General features: G+C 40.4%; 2 protein-coding genes across 5 annotated transcripts in view; one reads left to right on the plus strand and one right to left on the minus strand.

Moving 5' to 3' along the window:
* The window catches only part of rcor3 (REST corepressor 3), a 31,757-nt gene extending 19,017 nt beyond the window's left edge, over window positions 1–12,740 (minus strand). The window contains exons 1-6 of one of the 4 annotated variants that reach the window (XM_080880824.1): window positions 9,961–10,073; window positions 8,382–9,180; window positions 7,165–7,233; window positions 6,572–6,628; window positions 5,004–5,081; window positions 4,826–4,878 (exon numbers count right to left, since the gene is read on the minus strand). In XM_080880824.1, the coding sequence (XP_080736950.1) occupies window positions 4,826–4,878; window positions 5,004–5,081; window positions 6,572–6,620 (180 nt within the window). In that variant the 5' untranslated portion in view covers window positions 6,621–6,628; window positions 7,165–7,233; window positions 8,382–9,180; window positions 9,961–10,073. The other 3 variants (XM_080880821.1, XM_080880823.1, XM_080880822.1) reach the window with 3 other exon arrangements.
* The window catches only part of LOC308395830 (voltage-gated delayed rectifier potassium channel KCNH1-like), a 103,260-nt gene continuing 88,329 nt past the window's right edge, over window positions 10,355–25,285 (plus strand). Inside the window, exons 1-4 of the mRNA XM_080880817.1 lie at window positions 10,355–10,641; window positions 14,434–14,557; window positions 14,660–14,766; window positions 16,421–16,549. Of these exons, the coding sequence (XP_080736943.1) occupies window positions 10,569–10,641; window positions 14,434–14,557; window positions 14,660–14,766; window positions 16,421–16,549 (433 nt within the window). The 5' untranslated portion in view covers window positions 10,355–10,568. The remainder of the gene's footprint in view (window positions 10,642–14,433; window positions 14,558–14,659; window positions 14,767–16,420; window positions 16,550–25,285) is intronic.

A 25,285-nucleotide genomic window follows, 5' to 3' on the forward strand; every position in this document is an offset into this window, starting at 1 on the left:
CATAGGGGGTCATATGATTGTTGGGTTTTTCTCTGTATCTATGAAGCGCTTTGAGGCGACTTTTGTTGTGATTTGGCGCTATATAAGTTAAGAGTGAGAAAGCAAGCAAGGACGCCAACATCTCCATCTGACCAGTCACCTCCTGCAGCTCTCCATGTGTCGTGAGCCTACACTGGGGCCTGTTCCCAGAAGGACATTTACAGAACACTATGCCCAGAAGGCACCCATCCTTCCCATATGCCCAAATCACCTCAACTGGCTCCTTTTGATGTGGAGGAGTAGTGGGCCTAGTCTGAGCTCCTCCCGTATGGCCATACTTCTTCCAACTATCTTTAAAGGAGGTCCCTAGGTGTTCATTTCCACAATCTCTTTCTTTTGGTGACTACCCAGAGCTCATGGCCCAACCCAGTTTCACGGCAAAGCATGTAATAGACATGCCGGTTCTTGCCTATCTAAAACGTGAAATGGACACCCATGCAGAAGTTGCATTACTGCATGCAGAAGTTGCATTACCAGCAGGGGTAAATATTTAAAGCCAAGAAGTTGGTAGCGAGCAAAAAAGCGAGTATGGGGTCCTCAATTGCCAAAAGCTATTAAGCTAGGTGGCTAATATGTATTTGCATGTCTAATAATGTCTACACTTTCTCATTATTATTTTCATGTTGGATTGAAATAAAATGTCTCCCCCTGCTGTTACTGCAGTTTACTGCAACTTACTGCAAGCATGTACATTTCAATCATGAAATGGACATGTTGGACCAGTATGTCCATTACACATTTTGCTGTGATATCGGGTTGCATGTGTAACCCAGAGTAATTTCCTGCACTTATTTCCTGCCATTGAACGCATCACAAATGCATGACTCCAACCACATGACTTTGCTCAGCCAATCGAATGGCATGTAGGTCATAGTAAGCCTGTCCCGGCTTCCTCCCGTCAGATGCGTGGAGGCAAGCCAGGTGACAGAGCTGTTGCAGGTGTGTATTGGCAAACATTTGCTTTTCCCGTTTTAATGCATTTTTTAACACCAACTAACTTATGCAACTTAGATGCTGATTACTGTGAGCCAGAGCCATAATGTTGTTGTGCACTGAACAGAACGGAATTGGTGAGTTTGAACTCTTAATTGACTGTTTGTATCGCTACCAGCTGACCCTAATCGGCTGCTGCCGGTCCAAACAATTTGATTTTGATTTGACTGATAGTTGTTGAATAACAAATGTTGTGGAGCTACATAGTATGTATGTATGTATGTATGTAGCAGTTGAAATGTTTTCAGTTAAATCCTTATTGGTTAGAAATATTATATTTAACCAATATATTGTTTGTTTATTTTTATAAATTGTGTACACAGGAACAAGAATAACTTAATGTATTTAGCTTAATTGGCTGACATTTTTGTATGTTATTCTTGTGATTTCTTATTGGCCTTGTTTATTTAATGCAGGCCAGGTGAACCTTTTTTGAGGTATGGAAAAGGATGGCGAGCCAATGAACGGCTAGGAGCAGGACTCATTCTGCATTGAAGCTTCCACTGGACTGGTAGGAAGCTATCAAAGACGACGCTCTGTCCCGTAATTTCCGAATACACTGATTTCCACAATCATACACACCAGTTCCCCCGTTTATGGACAATAGCGCTTGGACATCTCTCATGGATATTCAGATAAAACTCATGGACTTCAGTGTGGATCAGTGTTTTTGATGTTAACATGTGTTATTTATGGGGAACTTTTTTTGAGAATCTATATTGCTTGGTATAAGCCAGAAGAATTTGCTTAGTTGTTTTTGTGCACCCCCACTGGGTTTTTCTATTAATTAAATAGCTACAGCAGGAATGATTATTTAAGCTTTCATTTTCTTTTCTTAATTTTCTTTGCTTTCGGTTAAATACATGGTACCTGCAAAAGCATTTTGTGTTGTGTGTATTTAATTACTGCCCATCAGCTCCAGTAGCATTCCTAAATCTTCTGATTAATAATAATCACACTCAATCCCTAGCCTGTATTAACTCATTAGCGCTACATCAGTGTTACACATGGCCATAGGCCAAAGTAGGAACATTGCTTTCGCGCTCAGCTCCTTCTTCACCACAACAGTCTGGTACAGCGTTGCATCACAGATGACGCTGAACCAATCTGTCGGTCAATCTACTGTTTCACTCTCCCCAGACCCTGAGATATTTAAACTCCTCCACTTGGGGCAACAACTCATCCCTGACTAAGACACTATGTAGGTTGGGTGGGTGTAAGGGGCAGAGACCCTTGCAGATCGATCCTAAGTTGGCGAATTTTACTTTATCCAAAATTCACAACGTTCTCCTTCTACAATAATTAAATTATTTATATTATGAGTTAACTATTGTGCTGTGTGATGAACCCTTTGTGTATTAATTAATTCTAACATACACGGAGTGCAGAATTATTAGGCAAATGAGTATTTTGTCCACATCATCCTCTTCATGCATGTTGTCTTACTTCAAGCTGTATAGGCTCGAAAGCCTACTACCAATTAAGCATATTAGGTGATGTGCATCTCTGTAATGAGAAGGGGTGTGGTCTAATGACATCAACAACCTATATCAGGTGTGCATAATTATTAGGCAACGTCCTTTCCTTTGGCAAAATGGGTCAAAAGAAGGACTTGACAGGCTCAGAAAAGTCAAAAATAGTGAGATATCTTGCAGAGGGATGCAGCAGTCTCAAAATTGCAAAGCTTCTGAAGCGTGGTCATCGAACAATCAAGCGTTTCATTTAAAATAGTCAACAGGGTCACAAGAAGCGTGTGGAAAAACCAAGGCGCAAAATAACTGCCCATGAACTGAGAAAAGTCAAGCGTGCAGCTGCCAAGATGCCACTTGCCACCAGTTTGGCCATATTTCAGAGCTGCAACATCACTGGAGTGCCCAAAAGCACAAGGTGTGCAATACTCAGAGACATGGCCAAGGTAAGAAAGGCTGAAAGACGACCACCACTGAACAAGACACACAAGCTGAAACGTCAAGACTGGGCCAAGAAATATCTCAAGACTGGTTTTTCTAAGGTTTTATGGACTGATGAAATGAGAGTGAGTCTTGATGGGCCAGATGGATGGGCCCGTGGCTGGATTGGTAAAGGGCAGAGAGCTCCAGTCCGACTCAGACGCCAGCAAGGTGGAGGTGGAGTACTGGTTTGGGCTGGTATCATCAAAGATGAGCTTGTGGGGCCTTTTCGGGTTGAGGATGGAGTCAAGCTCAACTCCCAGTCCTACTGCCAGTTTCTGGAAGACACCTTCTTCAAGCAGTGGTACAGGAAGAAGTCTGCATCCTTCAAGAAAAACATGATTTTCATGCAGGACAATGCTCCATCACACGCGTCCAAGTACTCCACAGCGTGGCTGGCAAGAAAGGGTATAAAAGAAGAAAAACTAATGACATGGCCTCCTTGTTCACCTGATCTGAACCCCATTGAGAACCTGTGGTCCATCATCAAATGTGAGATTTACAAGGAGGGAAAACAGTACACCTCTCTGAACAGTGTCTGGGAGGCTGTGGTTGCTGCTGCACGCAATGTTGATGGTGAACAGATCAAAACACTGACAGAATCCATGGATGGCAGGCTTTTGAGTGTCCTTGCAAAGAAAGGTGGCTATATTGGTCGCTGATTTGTTTTTGTTTTGTTTTTGAATGTCAGAAATGTATATTTGTGAATGTGGAGATATTATATTGGTTTCACTGGTAAAAATAAATAATTGAAATGGGTATATATTTGTTTTTTGTTAAGTTGCCTAATAATTATGCACAGTAATAGTCACCTGCACACACAGATATCCCCCTAAAATAGCTAAAACTAAAAACAAACTAAAAACTACTTCCAAAAACATTCAGCTTTGATATTAATGAGTTTTTTGGGTTCATTGAGAACATGGTTGTTGTTCAATAATAAAATTATTCCTCAAAAATACAACTTGCCTAATAATTCTGCACTCCCTGTACTGAAATAATCTAAACCATTTGTACAACTCACAAAGCCCCTAAAACTTAATCTTAACTTCATATTTTGTAAAACCTTACCTATGATTAGAAAAAACAAATGTAAATTTTCAACTTGTGAAAAGAATTACATCTCTTCCATCACTGCTGTTGTTGTGGGACAGGGTGAAAATAACCCCTCATATTGGTTCTAGCAGTAAAGCCAGCATGTCATTACACTTGAGAGCTGTACAAAGTTAAAACTGGTAATTTATTTTCTTTTGTGACTGTCACAAAAATGTAAAGATGGCGTGTTAGCTACTTTCCATGTGAGTTTCACAAGGTGAGCAAAGGTTGCTTCAAGAAGGCAGCCCAAACTGAAAAATGTCACAGTGTGTGCAGTTTTAAAGGCCGCTACTGCTGGCACTCTACAGCTGTTAGGTTGGGACCAAGGAAAGTATTGCTTCACTTCAGTGTCTCTTATGTTGGGTTTAGTAAATACCGGAGTCATTCTGTATACAGCCTCAATCTTTTACATTGAGAACAGTGGGGGATTTTCTATCCAATTTTCTGATCCAGTTTTTTTTAACATGAGTGAAAAAATATGGGGCTGAGATGGAAAAGTTGTCATATCATTAATAATAATGTGTGACATAGGAAAAAATGTCATATCTCTAGCATGTCTACCACATTCTTTTTCATTGTTTTATAGTTTTTTGAAAACAGCAACTGAAGACTTTTCACAACCAGCTGTTACTGCAGCTTGTCAATTGGGGAATGAACAAGATAATACGTTTCCCCTATACAGACTGTGACCACATTTAGTTAAACTTTGCGGCACATTTAAAAGAAAAGTCAGCTGCTGTATAGCTCACCTGTTCCACGTTGTATCCATGTTTTTCTTTGGCAATAGCAATGTATTCATCAACTGTGGAGGGAGACACACACAGACTGTTAGATGGATCTGATCTTTTGTGTCAAAAAGAAGAAAGAAAAAAAGAAATCACAGAAGGTGGACTAAATATTTTCAGTCAAACACAATATTAACATTACGTTTGGAGTCAATGATGGTGTGATAAGGAGACCAAACCAGCATCCCTCCGCTGTCTTTATCTGTGTACTTGGTGGCACCTGTACAAACATTATAGAAAAATGATAAAAATAACAGATTTTATTCAGCTGCTGCTAATTTAACACTTATAAGTTATTTTATCAGTGATATACACCAGATACAGTTTGTACATATGTTATTACAGCATATCATCAGGGAAGAACTATTCCTATTACTCCTTCTGTTTGAGCCACTTCAGTAGCAAGCAATATTTATTTATATAGCACTTGCCATAAAAAGGAGTCATCAAGTGCTGTCATGAAAATAATGAAAAACAGCAGAAAGTTTTATAGCAGGTAAAACAATAAACAAAAATGTAAAAGAAATTAAAAGACACCAAAAAATATAAAGTAAAAAAGATACTAGACTCGATGAGAAAACATATACTGCACTAAAGCAGAACTAACACAACACACTCTACTGAAATTCCAGACTGTATATCTCTGGCTGACTTCCACAGACTCAGCAAACCTCAGTGAACAGGGAGAGTATTCCAATAGTTGGACATGATAGTCTCAGTATGGTTCTCCTCAGTACGGTTGTCCAAGGAGGAAAAAGAAAACATCAATACTAAAATTAATTTAAAATTAAGCTGTATTTCAGCTGAATGAAGCAAATACGGCACTTATTGTTCCAAATAATTATCGTAACACAACATGGCTTCAAAGAGAAAGGCCTCTACCCCACTAACAGCTATGTAGTTGATGTTCATTATTGCAGGCTTAATGGGTCATGGATGCAATATTGAGCTGTGTCAGACCACATGGAAAATCGTTCGGGTCGCTGGCTGTACAGAGCAGGGGGGGACCATAGCTGAACTTACCAGAGAGTCCAGACTGTGGGGAAGTACAATGAGCAAATAAAGAGTGAAATCTGGAGCAGAGCAGTTGAAGGGGTTTCAGGCCGGTTCAATCTTTCACAGTAAGCACTCCGTTTTTTTTCTTAGCATAGCAAATACCATACCTTATCCAAAATACCTTGCCGTAATGCTCTTCTAATACAATAATTAAATTATTTAGCTGTAGGACATTGTTTAGCAGGTTTTAAAATCTATTTTACCTTCACAATATGTAATTAAATTATCTAAATGCTAAATAAATGACGAAATGAGGTGTGAGTCGAGAATTGCACAGCACTCTTTTAATAAAACGATCATGGTTAATTATATGACTCAAAACGAACTGTAATCATGATCAAACTCCAGTCGTACTTTTCCACCTGACATTTTATGTTGTTAATAAATTGGAAGAAACACGACAGTCATAGCTGTCAGTGAAGTTTGTGTCACTTCGGTTCATGTTTGCCTCCGCGGCCTTTACGCTGACTTTAAAACAAGCTGATACCACAGCAAGCCGACTGAAAATCGGACTCTTAACTATTACTGCAGTCAGTTTTAATCCACTAGCAAACTAACGTATTGGCAGTGAGCGTAGTACAGTACAGTCTGATACTGTACACATACCGAGGCTACCACGGCTCACCACTCAGGTAGAAAACAATAAAAACTCACCGGGCTCAAAATCGGGGATTGTGGCCTGGTAGTCTGCTCCAACACGCATTCCTACATCTGGAAAACACAAACAACAACCACGAAAACAGTTTAATTTAACTAGTCATATTCAAAACACGGACATCGGGAGCGGTAAGAAGCTGTTCGAGGCTATATCACCGTGTTCGTCGTCGCTGCCACTTTCGTCAGAAAAATGTCCGTTAGAGGCTGTGGATGGACTTTTGGTGCCATTTGAACGACCCTTCCCTAAATAATCCGAGCCCTTTTCCATCATGCCCGGCATCTCTGCGCTCTGATTCACCGATTTTAGCTTCTATGTCGGGATATAAAATGTCAGCAGGAGCTGGACGTTTTTCTTTTGCTGCTGTTTATTCCGTCGCCGCAGCTCTATCCGTGTCGCTGTAACCCTACTCGTGACTCTCACCGTGCTTGCACGGTTAATTCCGGCTGCGATATGCTATGTGTAACAACCGAGCAATCTCTTCTTAGTTTTTAGCAAATCTTTAATCCAAATTGTTCCTCCGAGGGATATTTTAGTTGCGTAGACCTGTAGCTGGGGGCCTAACCATGGCGGCGGAAGTCTTTTTACGCACCTTTGGGTGCGGTAGTGCGACTCCTGCTGCTGCGGTACCGTTGAAATGAGATTCCTCCGCCGAGACAAACTGAAGAAGAAAAAAAAACAGTCAGGAGGTTTAGTGCCAACAAAATGCAGATTCAGCATTAGGATAACGCAACGGTGAATGCAGAATATCCGGAAACTGTAAATATTACCAATAAATCACATTGTAAATGTCATAATTTCAAATAAATTCATGTCAGGTTATTCTTATATCGTATGTCAGGTTATTACAGACTGTATACTGTATGTCCTACCACTGACAACACTTAATGATTACCTGTTATCCTGTTATTCTTGTTTAAAATTTGCTTATTAATTACCCTTCTGCGTGGACTCTCTGCGACCAGTAGAGAAAGATCCCGCACAACAATGAAGCATTTAAACTGCACTGTAAGCTAAAGGAATCCACTAACACATAATATCTGTAATAACGAAGATACTTGCAGGTATATAAGCCTTCAGACTCCCTGTGATTTATTTAATCACTTGGTTTGAAAAAAGTGTTTGGCCCCTTCAGGATTTTCTATTTTTTTATATGGTCGTCACACTTAAATGATTCAGATCATCAAAAAATTTTAATATTGGAGAGAAAAAAACACAAGTAAACACGAAATTCACTTTGCAAATGGTGCTTATTATTAAGGGGGAAAAATCCTAACCCTACATAGCCCTGGGTGAATACTAACACAGGGCCATGTAAGTTGATGACAAAGTACCTGTTCTTCATCGGCTGGGAGCAAAGCAGTTTTCACCTGAACGCTGCACTATAAGTGTTAGTGATTGTCTCTGTCCTTTAAGGCTGCTTCTCTATTGTTTCTCTGAAGATTGCTAATTCGTCATCTCTTCTGTGCAGAAGCCTGGATGTTTCCCTGGCCAAGTGTTTTTGTGAGTGAGAGAGAGCCAAGGAGGAGATTCTGTGTCTGCATGGATTTAAAAGTGTAAATTTGATTCACCAACAGAGTTACTTTTCCCAATTTATAAATATAGTCTGTGATTAATTACTTGATTGAAGATGCTGTAAATAACTTCTATGAGGACTGTAAATGACTGGTCGTGCATCAACATACAGGATTACGTTAAGTATGTGATTGGGTACATTAGCACTTTTGTTAACAACAATGCCAACACCATTAACATGGTCATTCCCCACAAACACACCCATAAACTGTCTACACTTGGCCTGTACCTCACCTGGACTCTTTGACTGGGAAGCCTCAGTCTGTCAGTGTTGGTAATAAACCTTCAGTCGGTATTACTATAAACATGGGCACTCCACAAAGAGGCATTTTCAGTCCCATCCGCTACACTCTGTTCACCAACAACTGTGTTACCTATCACAAAGATAACATCATCTTAAAGTTTGTGGACAACACCACCCTGATAGGACACAGTACATACAAAGCAACCTACAGAAGGGAGGTCTGATGTCTATGTGCGAGAACAACAACCTCACTCTCAACACAGCCAAGACAAAAGAGATCATAGTGGAAGAAGAGGAGATTCCACCTGCCACCGGTCATCTGGGAGCTGGAAGTGGTAAGCTGTTTGGGTATCTACATCAGTGAGGACGTGTAATACCAAGTAGTCTGGTATGTTGCCTAAAATCCTCAGCAGTGTCTACAGCTGCATTGTGGACAATATCTTGACCAGTACAGTAATGCCAGTGCTATGCACCACAAATGCCTGCAAAGTAGTAAGGACTGCCAAACAATTTTCAAGTTTTCACAATTGATTATTAAGTATTTATTGGCATCAGACAAACTGGAAAGGATGCCACTGCCTATTGAACAGAATTTTTGTAATATGGAACAATAAAGGCATTAATGTGATTGGTTAAAAAAGTTGGGCCAAGGCAAGGGTTTAAACTTGGCCCTCCCTTTATGGTCTTTGTCCATCCCTTGGTCATGTTTCATCTTCTGCACTGGGCTTGTCCTGCAAGATAAGAGCAGACAACTCCTCCCACTTCACCATGGCAACAGCTCTGTCAGCCCTGGGGAGGAAGGGTGAGAGGGATGAAAGAGAGAGAGAAAGAGAGAGCGCTCTTCTCTAAAACTTTTGAATATAACTTTTGAACAAGATGGAAAAAAAGTCACAAAATACTTGCACTATAAGAAAATTCTAAAAACAAGCAGCATAGCCTGCTAACCTTCTGTCAAAAAGTTATTAGGCCTTTTTTAATGAAATAAATTGATTTTTACAGTAATCGCCATTAAACAGGCATTCAGTTATTGGCAAAATGGAAACATTCTTATTTACAGCACAGCCTCTGTATCGATAACTTCTTTATCAAATCTGTACCACTAGTACTCAACACCTGTAGAACTAATAACACGTAGGCTTCATTTTGTGTTAAATATAAATCTATTTTATTTCACTCTATTTCTCCTTTGAGAAGATCAGTAAATTGCAGTTACACCAACATGAATAAATAAATTCACAAACTGAACATCTTTTAAACATACTTTCCAGATAAGTTGTATCTCATGTGAATGTGTTCGTATATATGCATTCAAGTATTCGCTCGTCTATTGTAAGACACATATGATCTTGGGTATCATCTGATTCTTAATCCATAAAGTTCAATCTCATGTCGACCCAGCCTTTGCAACTATCACAGCCGAAATTGTGGTTTATTAAAATGGGACAAACAGACAAATGGCACAGCTGTCGTGCCGAAAATAAATGCGCACTATCACAATATCATAGTGCCTTTTCCAGTTACGATCACATGGCCGCAAACTCGGTACAGTAGAAATGCGGTATAGCTTACAAACGTAGTCCTTGTGTGTGTGTGAGAGAGAGAGATTTCACTGTATTTCTAAGTTTTTTCACTTAGAAAAAACGGTGAACCTGGCTGAAGACTTGAAAACTATTTCTCTTTGGAAAAGCGAGCGAAATCCCTCACCTCGGGAAACCCAGGTGCAACACTTTGAAGCACATTGGTTCCGTTTAGGTGGCCCCACTTTACATTTTCAGCATAAAGTAAAAAAACAACAACACACATTTGTTTTCACTACAGGTGCAATTACTTACTGTGGTACGTTTTCTTAATACCGAAATATTATGTCTGCAGTGTTTTTAATTACAATCAGTGACGTGATGATAATGTAATGCTCACTGTATAAAGCATCAATACGCCTCTCTCACTCCTCTGGCATCCACCCTCTCTCCCCACATATGTTTGAAGCTCGCTCTATCACAGCCAGTCTCTGGCCCATCTCGAAGCTTGTGCAGCAATAATCTGCCAATAGCGAGCCTGCTGAGGTGGGGAGAGAGCGAGCACAAGCACATACTATACAGCGTGCGAAGCTCGTGTTTATATGTAATATGTGAGCGGCAGGAAGCAGCTCGCTCTGCTCATTGCAGAAGGACGGCAGGATGGCGAGAGGACGGCGGGGTCTCGTGGCCCCTCAGAACACGTTTCTAGAGAACATCGTCCGCCGGTCCAACGGTAAGATACGATCCGGTTCTGATCTGTTCTGCACCTGGCTTCAAATGGTGATAATATATTTCTTATATATAATGTTTTGTGATTTTGTTGCTCATTTCGCCTTCAGGCATAGCCACATAAACACACACGGGCAATTGCTAAAAACCTAAGTAGTACTGAAACCACAAGTAATTATGGTTTAAATTTATTATGGTAGCTCTTTACTTTCAGTGATGGCTATTCCTCTCTCTCTCTCTCTCTCTCTCTCTCTCTCTCTCTCTCTCTCTCTCTCGCTCTCCCTCACTTTCCCCACACACACACACACACACACACACACACACACACACACACATATATATATATATATATATATATATATATATATATATATATATATATATATATATATATATATATATATTCACACGTTGTAACAGTTACAAAAGGCACATAGGCTCCTTATTAACAAGTAGGGGTAAGGCAAATCAATTTCATAGAGCAAAGTTTATTAGATAAACAACTACCAATTTAGAGCTGCAGAGAATAAAAACAAACTAAATAGCAGGGCTGACAGTACCAAACCGTTAAGACACTTTATTAATAAACATTACTTTAAAGGACCAGGTTCACTGCCATGATGCTGCCCTTGGTTAAAATAGCAGCTCAAGAAAATAGTTAACTAAAATGGTGGAGACTAGCCACTTGAAGGCAACCTACAGGGAGGAGGGACCAAGGGTGCCACCAATCACTCACCCGTGCAATCTTTCTGAAATCCTCACTGCCACTCTCACTGCAACTTAAATGGCCCGTTATACTTGTTTCCCGGTATGTACACTCCAATCCACAAAAGGGAATTCCACCACACGTGCCTAGCCCCCCTCCCCCTGCAAGCAGCTGTGTCTTCACTAAAGAAAATTAAAATAAACATGCATATCAAGCAATACAGAACACAAAATTCAGGAAATATTATATACAGGAATACAAACACACACACACACCGTTTAAAATACAATTATTAGCAGTACAACTAAAAGCATGATTAAAATATAACAAACTGTTAACACTAAAGCACTATAGAACAAGGAACCAATCGATGCCAGTCAAACACAACAGCAACAAAGCAACAAAGGGTACAAGACAGCAGCGGTGTGTAGGCCTGTAACAGGAGAAAGAAACCAATTATCCAGGGTCCACCCTACTTCTAAAAACAAAGAAAAGTACAAATGAAGTCACTTAAAAACAGCAAAAGTACGTAAGTGCAAATTGCATCAATAAATAATATGTACACTATAAAACTAAGAAAATTTTCTAATTGTTACTCGCTGCTCTCTATGGGCGTATTTGCTTTAACTAAAGCCACACTAATCGGGGGGAATAATTATTTTACTAAATCACAGCCTGTATAGTAACATTCTACATTTACCTTTGCTGTAAGCTAACATTACCATCACACCTCACTGAATTGAATAAAATTACTCAGCTGCCTTAATTCAAACTGACACTACTCTACATTTATAATAATAATAATAATCAGTTTGTGGTTCCAAGTTTCACAAGAAACAATTTTCTTGAATGTTTTGCAAAGTACTGGTTGTTAAAGCAAATCCCTTTTTTGCTGCTAGTGCTCTCTCAGAAATGCCCAGACTTGTCCCATTGTTGCTTATACTAGGAAATGTAAATGTGCTGCATTGGTATCGAAAAGATACTTGCAAAATGGATGGATGGATGGATGGATTTTTTTTTTTTTCATATCACCAGGCACTAATTTAAATGCTAGGAAGTTCCTCTAGACATGCTTTGAATTACACCAGCCATTATTCAGTAAAAGGGGGTAACTGCATCTCTAATTATATATTAACAAAAGACATTCATGAAGACTCAAGAAGGAATGCAGCACACTAAATCCAGTGCCAAGACCATGACCGTGCTGGAAAAGATAAGCAACTTTAATGACTTGAGTTTTCATTCATTATATTTATATGATGTCAATTTACAACAGTCACTTCAAGGCACTTTTATATTGTAAAGACCCTAAGACAATAATAGAAGAAAAATAGAGTACTTAGAGGAAGATGTCCGTGAAGGTTATCAGTCATCCAGGTCATCGTAGTCAAAGGAGCTTGGAAAGAAAAGCGTCTGGACTTTTTTAAGTTGCTTGAAGACGTTTCACCTCTCATCCGAGAAGCTTCTTCAGTTCTATGGTCAAATGGTGGAGAGTCCCAGATTTAAGATCTGTGGAAGTAACCCACCATGAGGGACAATTGACCCAATAATGATCCTCTATCTAATCACATGAGCCAAGGTGTGAAAATGGGTGTAGGTCACAATCAGCCAAGGTTTCGGGTGAGCTCATTGTGAAACCTAGCCCCACCCTATCATGTGATTTCCTGAGGTCAGATGGCCCAGGATGTGAGTGGGCGTTAAGGCGTCTGGGAAGGGATCTCAAAACTGGATTATAGATGGCAGACAATTAGTGTCGTAAACCACCGCCTGAGAGCAATGAGAGGCGAAACGTCTTCAAGCAACTTAAAGAAGTCCAGACGCTTTTCTTTCCAAGCTCCTTAGAGTACTTAGAGGAAGTAACAAGCAAGACAGTATTTTCCCCATAGTAGCTTCTTTTCATTGCCTTCGTGTTAAATCCAGAATCAAATTTCAACGTCCTTCTCCTTATGTAAGGTCTTGAATAATCAGGCCCCATTTTACCATCCATATTTTATCTGTGAAAAGTGCTTTATAAATAAATGTTACTTACTTAATTACTTTCTTAGCCTCTGGTTCCTGAGGTAAAAGTAGAATGTGGGGCAGAAAAAAAAGAGTTTTTCTTTTCTGCCGTCGCCTTATTTCCTCATAGAACATCTGATTGTTGGGGGTGGGATGGGAATCAAGAACCAGTTCCCAGGAGTTCAATTCCTTTGAACTGTTAGTCTGTGTGCCTGCTCATTGATTCCACTTGCACTTGTACTACAATCAGCTGATTTTGGCACATTCTTAAAGGTGGATATAGACATTACTTTTATTTTTAATTCACAAAAGGACAAAAATACAAGAGTAAGTGGAACCTCCATCCAGGACAAACACATTTTGCTGCCAACACAAATTCGGCTCTTTGCAAGTACCTGCACAGACAACATGCTAACACTAAGCTAGCTAAAAACCTAGATTGATGTTAAAGCTGAGTGAATCCCATCCCTGGTCCAGCAACTAGACCCTGAACTTCAACAGGTAACAAACAAATCAGTAAGAGAATCAATAAGTAATATCACTTATCCATACCAATAATAATGGTATTGGAATTGATAAATTCTTATTAATTCCCATCCACTATTAGAGGTTTCCCCTCTGTTACAATAAAACGCACGTGGAGGACACTGTTGTGATTTGGCACTTTATAAATTAACCTGAATTGAACTGAATTGAAAAATGACTGTCTTTTAATAGCACAGGTATTAAGTGTAGGCCAGTTGGTTATTAAATAAAAAGAATCATCATAATTAGTTTAACATTGATTTTACAGGTGTAAAAGTGAGGCAATTATTTATTAGTTTAATTTACCACTTAATTGATTAGCAATAATTACTTACGTAATAGTTAGCTTAACTTAGCTTCTCTATTGGGTTTGGTGCTATTGAACAACCAAAATATTTTATCAGAATAATGTGGACTCTGGAAGGCTGCAATGGGCATTTTTTAAACTAGTTGTTGTAGCCCTCGTGAAATGTGGAGAAATATTGTGAATGCTGGATTCATATAATTTTTCAGTCATGTGATGTTGCGAAGTAGGGAAGACTATCACTTATTGGTTTCTGTGGTCAGATACCAATTTTGTGCTGGGAAACGCTCAGATCGTGGAGTGGCCAATCGTCTATAGCAATGATGGCTTCTGTAAACTCTCTGGCTACCATCGTGCTGAGGTCATGCAAAAGAGCAGCACCTGCAGGTACCACAACACACATGGATACCACCGCATGGATTATTGAGGACTGATTGTCTCAAGTAAATGTGTACTGTATCAATGCAAATACTTGGTTTTCCTCTGCAGCTTCATGTATGGAGAGCTGACAGACAAGGAAATGAGTGAGAAGGTTCGACAGACCTTTGAGAACTACGAGATGAACTCTTTTGAGATTCTGATGTACAAGAAAAACCGTGAGTATTTAATAGTACTGGATATGACCGTGTAAGCTGCATCCAAAAATGTTTGTATGAACTGCTTCCTCAAAAACCCAGATACCAAAGGATCTCAAGAAATCTAGAAATTGTATATATGCTAATCTGGGACACACCATGCTAAAAGCTCACAGCCTTTTAATTACCTAGCCAGGGGTCAGCAACCTTTAACACCCAAAGAGCCATTTGGACCTGGTTTCCACGCAAAAGAAAACACTGGGAGCCGCAAATACTTTTTGACATCTAAAATGAAGATAACACTATATATTGTTTTTTTTACCTTTATGCTTTGTGTGAACAACTAAAGTAAGTAAAGTTTATTTATTAAGCGCTTTTCACAGACAGGCAGTCACAAATTTTTCAAGTAACTTATATTTGACAACAACATAAAAAAAACCCATGAAATTCTGTTTTTGGTGCTACCCCCCAATATTTGTATGTACCCCTATGAAAAAATTCTGGAGGCACCCCTGCTAGTACCAACTGTGGAGAAGTGAAGAAGAGATGGAGAAAGTGAAATTAATGTGGTAAGAAAATAGATGGAGAAACATAATTATGAAGGGAGAGTATCACAGATTACCAACTTGTTTCAATCAATCAAACAAGATGAAATATATACATATATACATTACATATATTGCCGTCTGAACTAGAAATGCCAGGGCTTTTTTTTGTCCCATTTCAGCTCTGCCAAACACAAATTTCCTTACATTTTATATATTTATTATGGGGGTCTTGAGGCAATTGTTGTGATTTTGCGGTATATGAATGAATAAACTTTAATATCTATACACAAACTCTTGTAGTAAAATGACAATTGGAGAATTTCTATGTGGATGATGAGTAAATTTAAACTAGTGATTAGCAAATAATATGAAAATCTGCAGTATTAGTATTTGATAATGAAAAGAAATTTCTATTCTACTTATCCACTGAAAAATTCACTTGTCCCTAACAGGTAAACAAGCTTCAGTATTAAGCCCTGTAGTGTTCTGTTAGTATTATTGTAACCTAACAGCAATTTGGAGTCTTCCACTGGACTGTAAGTTAGGGCAGGCTGGGGAGCAGTTAAATAATGTAGTGATATCCAGATGCTGTAACAAATTATATTGTATAGACAAAAAGGATTAGCAGACCTTTGTATGCATATGACGTGGTAGTAAATACATTACATTGCAAGTGACTAGCAGGTGTATATACAGCTTTAGGCATAAAGTTGTTGATTTACCGATATAGCAGTGGGTTACGGTGCATGTGATCACTCACTGAACTTCAGAGAGTGTGAACAAAAAACATTTAGGTTGTAGACCGCGTACACACAATATTATCAGATGGTGTCGATATCAGAATTATATTGTTTAAAAGAACCTTTTTGTACAATAAATTTTTTAATTGGATATTTAAAATGGAGTGGTCCCACCGATGGTTACTTGAATTTTTGACACCATCATGTCAACATGCCAATGCCCAGAGGAAATGTAGTACTACAGTGAAACAGTACAAATCACAAATAAATTGTTGTCTACTTGTTATTCTTTATTAAATTTTATTTTAATTTTGCATTATTATATTTTCCTTGTTGACAGATTGTTGTTGTGAGAAACAGTGCTTTACTTCCTGTTCTGTTCCGCAGGGATGCCAGTTTGGTTTTTCATGAAGATTGCCCCAATCAGAAATGAGCAGGACAAAGTTGTCCTGTTTCTCTGCACTTTCAGTGACATCACTGCCTTCAAGCAACCGATTGAGGATGAATCTTCTAAAGGTGGGTTGGTTCCAAAGTGTGGGTAATCTTGACAGAGATAAAAGACAAACATAGAAAAGGCTGAAGGAACAGAATAGGAGCACACAGCTGGATTAACCTAAGGATATAAAAAACAGAAACTCAAAACTTTAGACTTGAAATAACAATATCAAAGGAAATTTTACCAGGTGTAGGGAAAAAATAAACATAGATATATAAACATTAGGAAATGGCTGACAGCTCAATTCCAACAATACATAATCCTCTTTCAAATAAATAAAACTCTAGAAAGAACCAAAAACCCCAAAACTCATAACATAGACAGCCCCAACAGCAAGTGTGCCAGAAGTGTAAAAGGGTCAAAAAGCTATTATCCTATAAGGATCACCTTAGCCTTCATTCGCATCCACTCAAAGTCATCCACTGAGCATAAATATTTACTATATTGAAGAAGAAAGATGTGTAAAAGTATTGTGAGCTTACTTGGGAAAAGTGACGAGACAGAAATCTCAAATATGAACAGGAATTCATAAATACTGATGTATCACCCTGTTTCAGAAAATCATTTCTTCTGTTGACATTTGGGCATTTATTGAAGAGGAACAATGCACAGAACTCTATAAGCCTCAGCCTTAGGTAAGGTAAATAAATAAAAAAAATGGCAGTGGTGCCACTATCGAAACTTTGGGGCATTACTGGAGATTGACAATTCATCTCTTCTTCCACAACATCGCAGGATAAAATACTGTCCTTACTCAAGAGTACACTTTAGCTAACTTTCAGAAGAGTTGATTCTGTTAATCTGGACATAGTATTTTCAGTGTTTCCTTACTTATCCAAGCGACTTCTTCGGTTTTAGCTGAATGCAAGTTTCCCCAACCTTATAGAGAGTACATTTGTATGATTACTGAAACTAGCACCACTGACGAACGATGGGCTGTGAGGTCAGTTTCTTGATTATTAATATGCACATTGTCATGATTATTAATCAACAACCACTGATCATGACATGCCGTGAGTACCATTCACAGAGAGTTGGGGAATGGCTGCAATCTCAGCATTGCAATATAGTAAAAGATGTAACGTCCTCAATTCAGAGATAGTCTTTCCCCACTTCACGTAAATGGCCTCCTTGACTCCTTGCTCAAATTACTGTTCCTCTCTGTCCAGGATGCGTGTATCCTCATCTTGGAGTATACATGCATATGTATAAAATTCACCTCTCCCCCCTGTGGATGGTCTTTATCCTTCAAGCTCAGGTCCTCTGCAAGAGGCCTGGGAGCTTTAGGGTGCTGCACAGTGTCTTTGCTGTTCTTAGGACTGCGCTCTTCTGGACAGATCTCGGATGTTGTTCCTGGGATCTGCTGGAGCCACTCACCTAACATGGGAGTCACTGCACCGAGTGCTCCGATTATCACTGGGACCACTGTTACCTTCAGTGGCGTGCACAGACATTTTGGGGGGCAAGTGCTCCAGGGGGAAAAAAGGGCACTTTTTGCATATGTGGAAAACCTTTTCTTTGTATAATAAAAAAAATCGCACAGGTTAAATGCAATTTGACTTTTATTTTCTCCTTTCTTAGCCTCTCTTTCCTAGGCATTATGCTTGCTGAAATTAGTAAATAAATAGACCAAAATGTATGAGAACGAATAAGACTGACTGTGGTCATTACAAGAACAGGGCAGAATGGTCGTTTTCACAGGCAATTGGGAACTGCCTATTTTTCCTTTAGCAAATTAATGTGTTAATGTTGCCAATATGTTACACCAAAAAAAATTAACATGTCTAACCAGTGCTTCTCAAAACTTTTAACATGCACCACCCCCAACACCGTACCCTTCAAACTACCAATAACAACGTCACTGTTCTGTCACAATCAGGTCACAACACAGTGCGTAAATGTCTGCGAGCATCGCTGAGTCAGTAACAACCAGTTAGGCTAAAGACTGCATCTTTAGACAGTTGGACGGTGTTCTAACTTTCTCACAGGAGACACCTACTAAAGACAGTCAAAGACATTAATTTCAATCTTACCAAAGTAGGACAGTAGTTGACGTTAGTTATGGAAAGGCTAATCCACAAAAACGGAGAAACGTCCATAATTCTATTATTCATAATCATGTCAAGGTTTTAGGTTTTTCTGCAGTTCCATCTCTAAAAAGTGTGATGTCTTCCCGTCACTGACTTCAGTTTGAAAACTTTGTATTTATTCACAGATTTCCGTGAGATCATCCTAAAATTTGTAACGAAAAATGGGCTCAAAAGAGCCCTCTGCCTAACGGCATGTAGCCTATAGCATAACGTGATATTTTCAATAGTGTATGCAAAAAGGTCGGAATTGATGGAGAGTGGGGTTGCCTAAATGGTTTAGGTTACATTTTAAATGTGTCGTTTTTTTGTTTATCCATATGGATGGATGGAGGGGTAAGCTGGCAAAGTTTGTCATGTGCAGTTTCTGACAGGCTACTTCACAACAAAACAATTGCAGGTTGGTCTTAGAGGGCAAACAGAATAATTTCACTCGATTCATGGGTTACCTGACTGGTTGGGAAGGGAAAGAGCTGCCGTGTTGTCCGCCGTGGCTCCCAGTCGCTATAGTCAGCCTACTATGCCTACTCCAAGTAGTCCTGTGTCATGCCGCTGCTACACGCCTCACAACAAATGAACTGCAAGCGTGTTCACGTGACACGGTGACAGTGAAAAAGCGACAGGGTTCGGGTGTCTTTGAAGAAGGGGCACAAATCAAGCCATTATTTTCACACCTTTTTAAATCGCGCAGCTTTAAAAAAAAAAAAAATCACGTCTTTCAAAAGGGCACTTTTTTGGACTGAGGGCAAAAGGGCAAGTGCTTCAGCACCACCTCGTCTCTATCTGTGCACGCCAGTGGTTACCTTCACCCTCCATATCTTCTCAAGCTCTTCTCTGAGTCATTGGAACTTCTCCAACTTCCTTTTTCCTGATGTTGCTGTCATTCGGTTTCGCTACATCTATCACAGGGGTCGGCGTGCGGCTCTTTAGTCGTTATAGTGCGGCTCCTCGTGGTTTGGGAAAATAAATTAGAAGTATTCAGCTGAAGTGTATTTTATTTATGTTAGTTCTTTTTTACCTTGTAGTTCTAAATTGGAAGATTATTGTGATATTGAAATATAAAAATAAAATTATATTTTATTATTTTTTCATCACTCAAAATAAGCGTCACACTCGCGGAAGCCGGTATACCCGCCGAAACGCCGTGCATTTATCGAGACTTTCTTTCTCACAACAGTTTTTGTTTGCTGGATCATTTTAGTTCAGCGTCTTTCCTTTTGTTATATTTCTTTAAGAGTTCAAAATGTGTTAATTACATAAATAAAATGTAATTTTCTCTGTAGCACTTCATGGATTTCATAAGTAACACACCTTAGTTGTTCACACAAAGCATAAAGGTAAAAAACAGTATATACAGTGTTATCTTCATTTTAGATCTCAAAACGTATTTGTGGCTCCCAGTGTTTTCCCAAATGGCTCTTTGGGTCTTAAAGGTTGCTGACCCCCCTAATCTATCACTACGGCCATTTTCCTCTGCTTCTCCACTACTACTATGTCTGTTTGGTTAGCCATCGCCATTTTGTCTGTCTGTGGAAGTCCCCAGGATCTTAGCTAGGTCATTCTCAACCACCCATTTTGACCTCGGGACTTCCAAGCCATATTCGGCACAGATGTTTCTATATACTATGCCGGCCACTTGGTTATAGCGTTCTATGTATGCCCTGCCTGCTAGCATCTTGCACCCTGCTGTTATGTGCTAGATTGTCTAAGGGGTATCTTTACACAGCCTGCACCTGGGGTCTTGCCCGGTGTGATAGACCCCAGCCTCTACGGATCTTGTGCTCAGAGCTGGTTTCTGTGGTGCCATGATTAGTGCCTCTGTGTTATCTGTCAGTCCAGCTTTGTCCAGCCACTGGTAGGATTTCTAGATATCAGCCACCTCCTCTATCTGCTGGTGGCACATACCGTGAAGGCATCTGTCCTTCCATGATGGTTCCTCCTCTTTCTTGGGTTTCTGCTGCCTGAGGTATTCACTGAGCATGCAGTTGGTCCTGGCCATTTTTCTGATGTACTCATGAATGTTTGTTGTCTCATCCTATACTGTGGTACTGACACTCAGTAGTCCCCGGCCTCCTTTCTTCCACTTAGTGTACAGTCTCAGGGTGCTGGACTTGGGGTGAAACTCTCTATGCATGGTCAGGAGCTTCCTTGTCTTGATGTCAGTGTCCTCTACCTCCTTTGACCAGCTTATTATTGCAGAAGGGTATGTGATCACAAGCAGGTCGTAGTTGTTGATAGCCCGAATGCGGTTCTCCGATTCAGTTGACACCTCAGGACTTCCCTGACCCTGCAGGTATTTGTTGGGTTCAGTTTTTCTAGCAGCCTCTTTATGGTTCCCATTTGCCTGTGGGATTCCCAGGTACAGTGGGGCAAAAAAGTATTTAGTCAGCCACCGATTGTGCAAGTTCCCCCACCTAAAATGATGACAGAGGTCAGTAATTTGCACCAGAGGTACACTTCAACTGTGAGAGACAGAATGTGAAAAAAAAATCCATGAATCCACATGGTAGGATTTGTAAAGAATTTATCCGTAAATCAGGGTGGAAAATAAGTATTTGGTCAATAACAAAAATACAACTCAATACTTTGTAACATAACCTTTGTTGGCAATAACAGAGGTCAAACGTTTACTATAGGTCTTTACCAGGTTTGCACACACAGTAGCTGGTATTTTGGCCCATTCCTCCATGCAGATCTTCTCGAGAGCAGTGATGTTTTGGGGCTGTCGCCGAGCAACACGGACTTTCAACTCCCGCCACAGATTTTCTGTGGGGTTGAGGTCTGGAGACTGGCTAGGCCACTCCAGGACTTTCAAATGCTTCTTACGGAGCCACTCCTTTGTTGCCCGGGCGGTGTGTTTTGGATCATTGTCATGTTGGAAGACCCAGCCTCGTTTCATCTTCAAAGTTCTCACTGATGGAAGGAGGTTTTGGCTCAAAATCTCACGATACATGGCCCCATTCATTCTGTCCTTAACACGGATCAGTCGTCCTGTCCCCTTGGCAGAAAAACAGCCCCATAGCATGATGTTTCCACCCCCATGCTTCACAGTAGGTATGGTGTTCTTGGGATGCAACTCAGTATTCTTCTTCCTCCAAACACGACGAGTTGAGTTTATACCAAAAAGTTCTACTTTGGTTTCATCTGACCACATGACATTCTCCCAATCCTCTGCTGTATCATCCATGTGCTCTCTGGCAAACTTCAGACGGGCCTGGACATGCACTGGCTTCAGCAGCGGAACACGTCTGGCACTGCGGGATTTGATTCCCTGCCGTTGTAGTGTGTTACTGATGGTGACCTTTGTTACTTTGGTCCCAGCTCTCTGCAGGTCATTCACCAGGTCCCCCCGTGTGGTTCTGGGATCTTTGCTCACCGTTCTCATGATCATTTTGACCCCACGGGATGAGATCTTGCGTGGAGCCCCAGATCGAGGGAGATTATCAGTGGTCTTGTATGTCTTCCATTTTCTGATGATTGCTCCCACAGTTGATTTTTTCACACCAAGCTGCTTGCCTATTGTAGATTCACTCTTCCCAGTCTGGTGCAGGTCTACAATACTTTTCCTGGTGTCCTTCGAAAGCTCTTTGGTCTTGGCCATGGCGGAGTTTGGAGTCTGACTGTTTGAGGCTGTGGACAGGTGTCTTTTATACAGATGATGAGTTCAAACAGGTGCCATTCATACAGGTAACGAGTGAGAGCCAGAGATTTTCCTTGTTTGAGGTGACCGAATACTTATTTTCCACCCTAATTTACGAATAAATTCTTTACAAATCCTACCATGTGGATTCATGGATTTTTTTTTCACATTCTGTCTCTCACAGTTGAAGTGTACCTCTGGTGCAAATTACTGACCTCTGTCATCATTTTAAGTGGGGGAACTTGCACAATCGGTGGCTGACTAAATACTTTTTTGCCCCACTGTACTTGTAGCTGGTAAGCAAACTGAAGGGGATCCTGATGTGGCCTGACAATAGGTCAGAGCTGGTCAAGGATAAGTCTTTCCAGTGTCTTCATGACATGGGAAGTTAGTGCCACAGGTCTGAAATCCTGGGGGCCACTGGGACCCCAGTGTGTCTCATTCCCTGTGCGTCTTTGGCACAGGAATGAGGCATGATGTCTTCCACAGCAGTGGGACCCTCTGCATACTCAGACTCATCATGAACAGTTTATGAAGGACTCCACAAAGCTGGGTCTTCAAGACCCAGCTTTGTGGAGTCCGAGTGCTGGTCTTGAAGACACAGGGACTCACCCCATCTGGACCAGCAGATTTTCTTGAGTGGAGTCTTCTCATTAGTCTCTGAACCCGGGCATGAGTGAAAGTGATAGATGGGGGAGGGGTGTCAGAACTATTACAAGGGGCAATGGTGCCAGGTGGTAAGAGAGCGAGAAATAGTGGTGTAGCTGTGTATTACACGCTGACTAGAGGCAAGTCAGAAGGGTGGTGATCATTCATTGCAGTGATGAATCTGTTGAAAAACACATACAGCTCATTAGCTCTGTCCTCACCGCCCTCAGCTCCTCTGCTGTTAATTGGCCCGAATCCAGTGATTGCCTTCCACACCTTTCTCATGCTGTTCTGCTGGAGTTTCCAAACCAGCTTTCTCTTGTAATTGTCTTTAGCCTCTCTGATCTTGCCCTTCAATAACAAATGAACCATTCTGACCATTCATATACCTATCAGTTGATGTTAGAGAGATACTCCCATACAGCTTATGACAAAATTTAATCCGAAGTGATTGATGGCCCTAATCACGACCTTTTGACCTCCCCCCTCCCCCCCGGAAGTGTGTAATGAGCGTGACGAATTGCATCCGGAGAAGGGGGGGTGAACCCCGGAAGCGCGCCATCTGTTGCTAAGCGTGTCGAATTGCATCCTGAGAAGGGAGGGGGGAAACCTCCGGAAGCGCGCCATCTGTTGTTGGGAAAAAAAAGTTTTTAGAGGGAGGGAGTGCAGCGGGGGAGGAGAATAAAAAAGCAGAGAGGTGGAGTCCGTCACAATTTCTAAGGCACAGACGCAAGATGGATTTCCTTCTGCAGCCCAGCAGCGTTCCTGTGTCCGATGAGATCTGCTCTCCCAAAGAAGAAGGCTTTGAATATGACATATTCAAATACAGCATATTTACTATGGAAGGCCTCGATCCGGACCTTATGACCCTACCGGAAATACTCCGGAAGTGTCTAGTCATTTTCAGACCTGATGCGTCATGTTCCATAAACATGAGGGGAGGGGTATGGTTCCTGAAGCACAGCGGTGATGCAGCAGCTGATTCTGTGCTGTATAGAGAGACAGAGCGGCAGTTAGTTTTCCGCAAACTCATAGTTTGAATTCTGTTTCGATATTATGACAATTTTCTCTGTTTTTTACAATAGCGGGTGTAATTTTACTTTCTTAAGCTGCACCGGCGTTTGTAATGGAAATAAAGAGTGACTTCCTGTAGAGATTTCAATAGTATTTTATTTTCCTATAATACAGACGCAGTAAAAAAAACCTTTAAGATACACCATAGCTTGTGATGAAAAGAAGAACTTTCTATCCGCTTGTAACCTACAGGCTGCCTACCCTATATGTGTAAAAAACGAATAAATATTCCTTAGTGAATACTACTTTTCCTTTTGAGAGACTGAAAAACAAACCATAATTGCCGTGACAGGCGATCTTGTTTCACACACACACACACACACACACACACGCACACACACACTCACACACACACACACACACACACACACACACACACACACACCGCGGGCCAAGGAGGAGTGAGACGGCGGAAGAGTTTTTTTCTTCAATACTTTTACAATAGGTTTTCTCAATAGACAGAAAATGATGACGCTGAGGAGTCAACAGCCGATATTATCATTGCTTGTAACCCGGTAAATAATTTCGTACATCTCCCAATAAAATAAGTCTTAGTGGAAAAAAGCTCATTTTCGAATAAGTTTATTAAAGCACCCCCCCTCTGTGGAAAAGAGTCAACCATGAGGCGAGTTTTGTCAACAGCAATTGTCCATTTGGTAAAACAAATATCCGCCTCAAAGTCGTATTTTACCGTTGCAGAATGTGGAAAACAGACAGCCCTCACAGGAGGCACCATAGTTAAAATATTTAAATTTCAACTAAATTTGTAGTAATGATCGGATTTCCTCACTTATCTACACCACACTCCTTGTCCTTGATTTCTTATCGTTTCTTATCGTTCCTCTGTCCCTTAATAGAAACCACATATATAGAAACTATCCTCCCTTTCAGTTGTCTTTTGCACTTCCATATCGCAAAGCAGTTACTGTAGGTTATTTTCTGCTTATGCATTAATGTAATTAATTAACTTATTTATCCTTAAGTAAGGTAATGACTTGAGTTCTAATGCTTTTTGTCTCTTGAGTTAGCTGTCAATGTGGGATTTTTTTCCCCTTTTGTCCAGTTAAAGCTGCCTTTCATTCTTCAACACAGCTTAAACTCTAATAGGTAAGCTTTCTTGTAATTTCTTAGTTCTGCAGGCTTCTTGAAAGACATCCGAGACTCTTCTTTGGATGCTGGCTGCCTTTTGTTTTGTTTTCTGTCAAGATGATCCCACACTGCTTCGATTATCTTGAGGTTCGAACCCTGGAGAGATCAATCCATGACTGATGCGTTGTTTCATCCAGGCATACTTTGACTACATTGGC

Source organism: Rhamphochromis sp. 'chilingali', assembly GCF_963969265.1.
Source record: "Rhamphochromis sp. 'chilingali' genome assembly, chromosome: 4".
NCBI lineage: Eukaryota > Metazoa > Chordata > Actinopteri > Cichliformes > Cichlidae > Rhamphochromis > Rhamphochromis sp. 'chilingali'.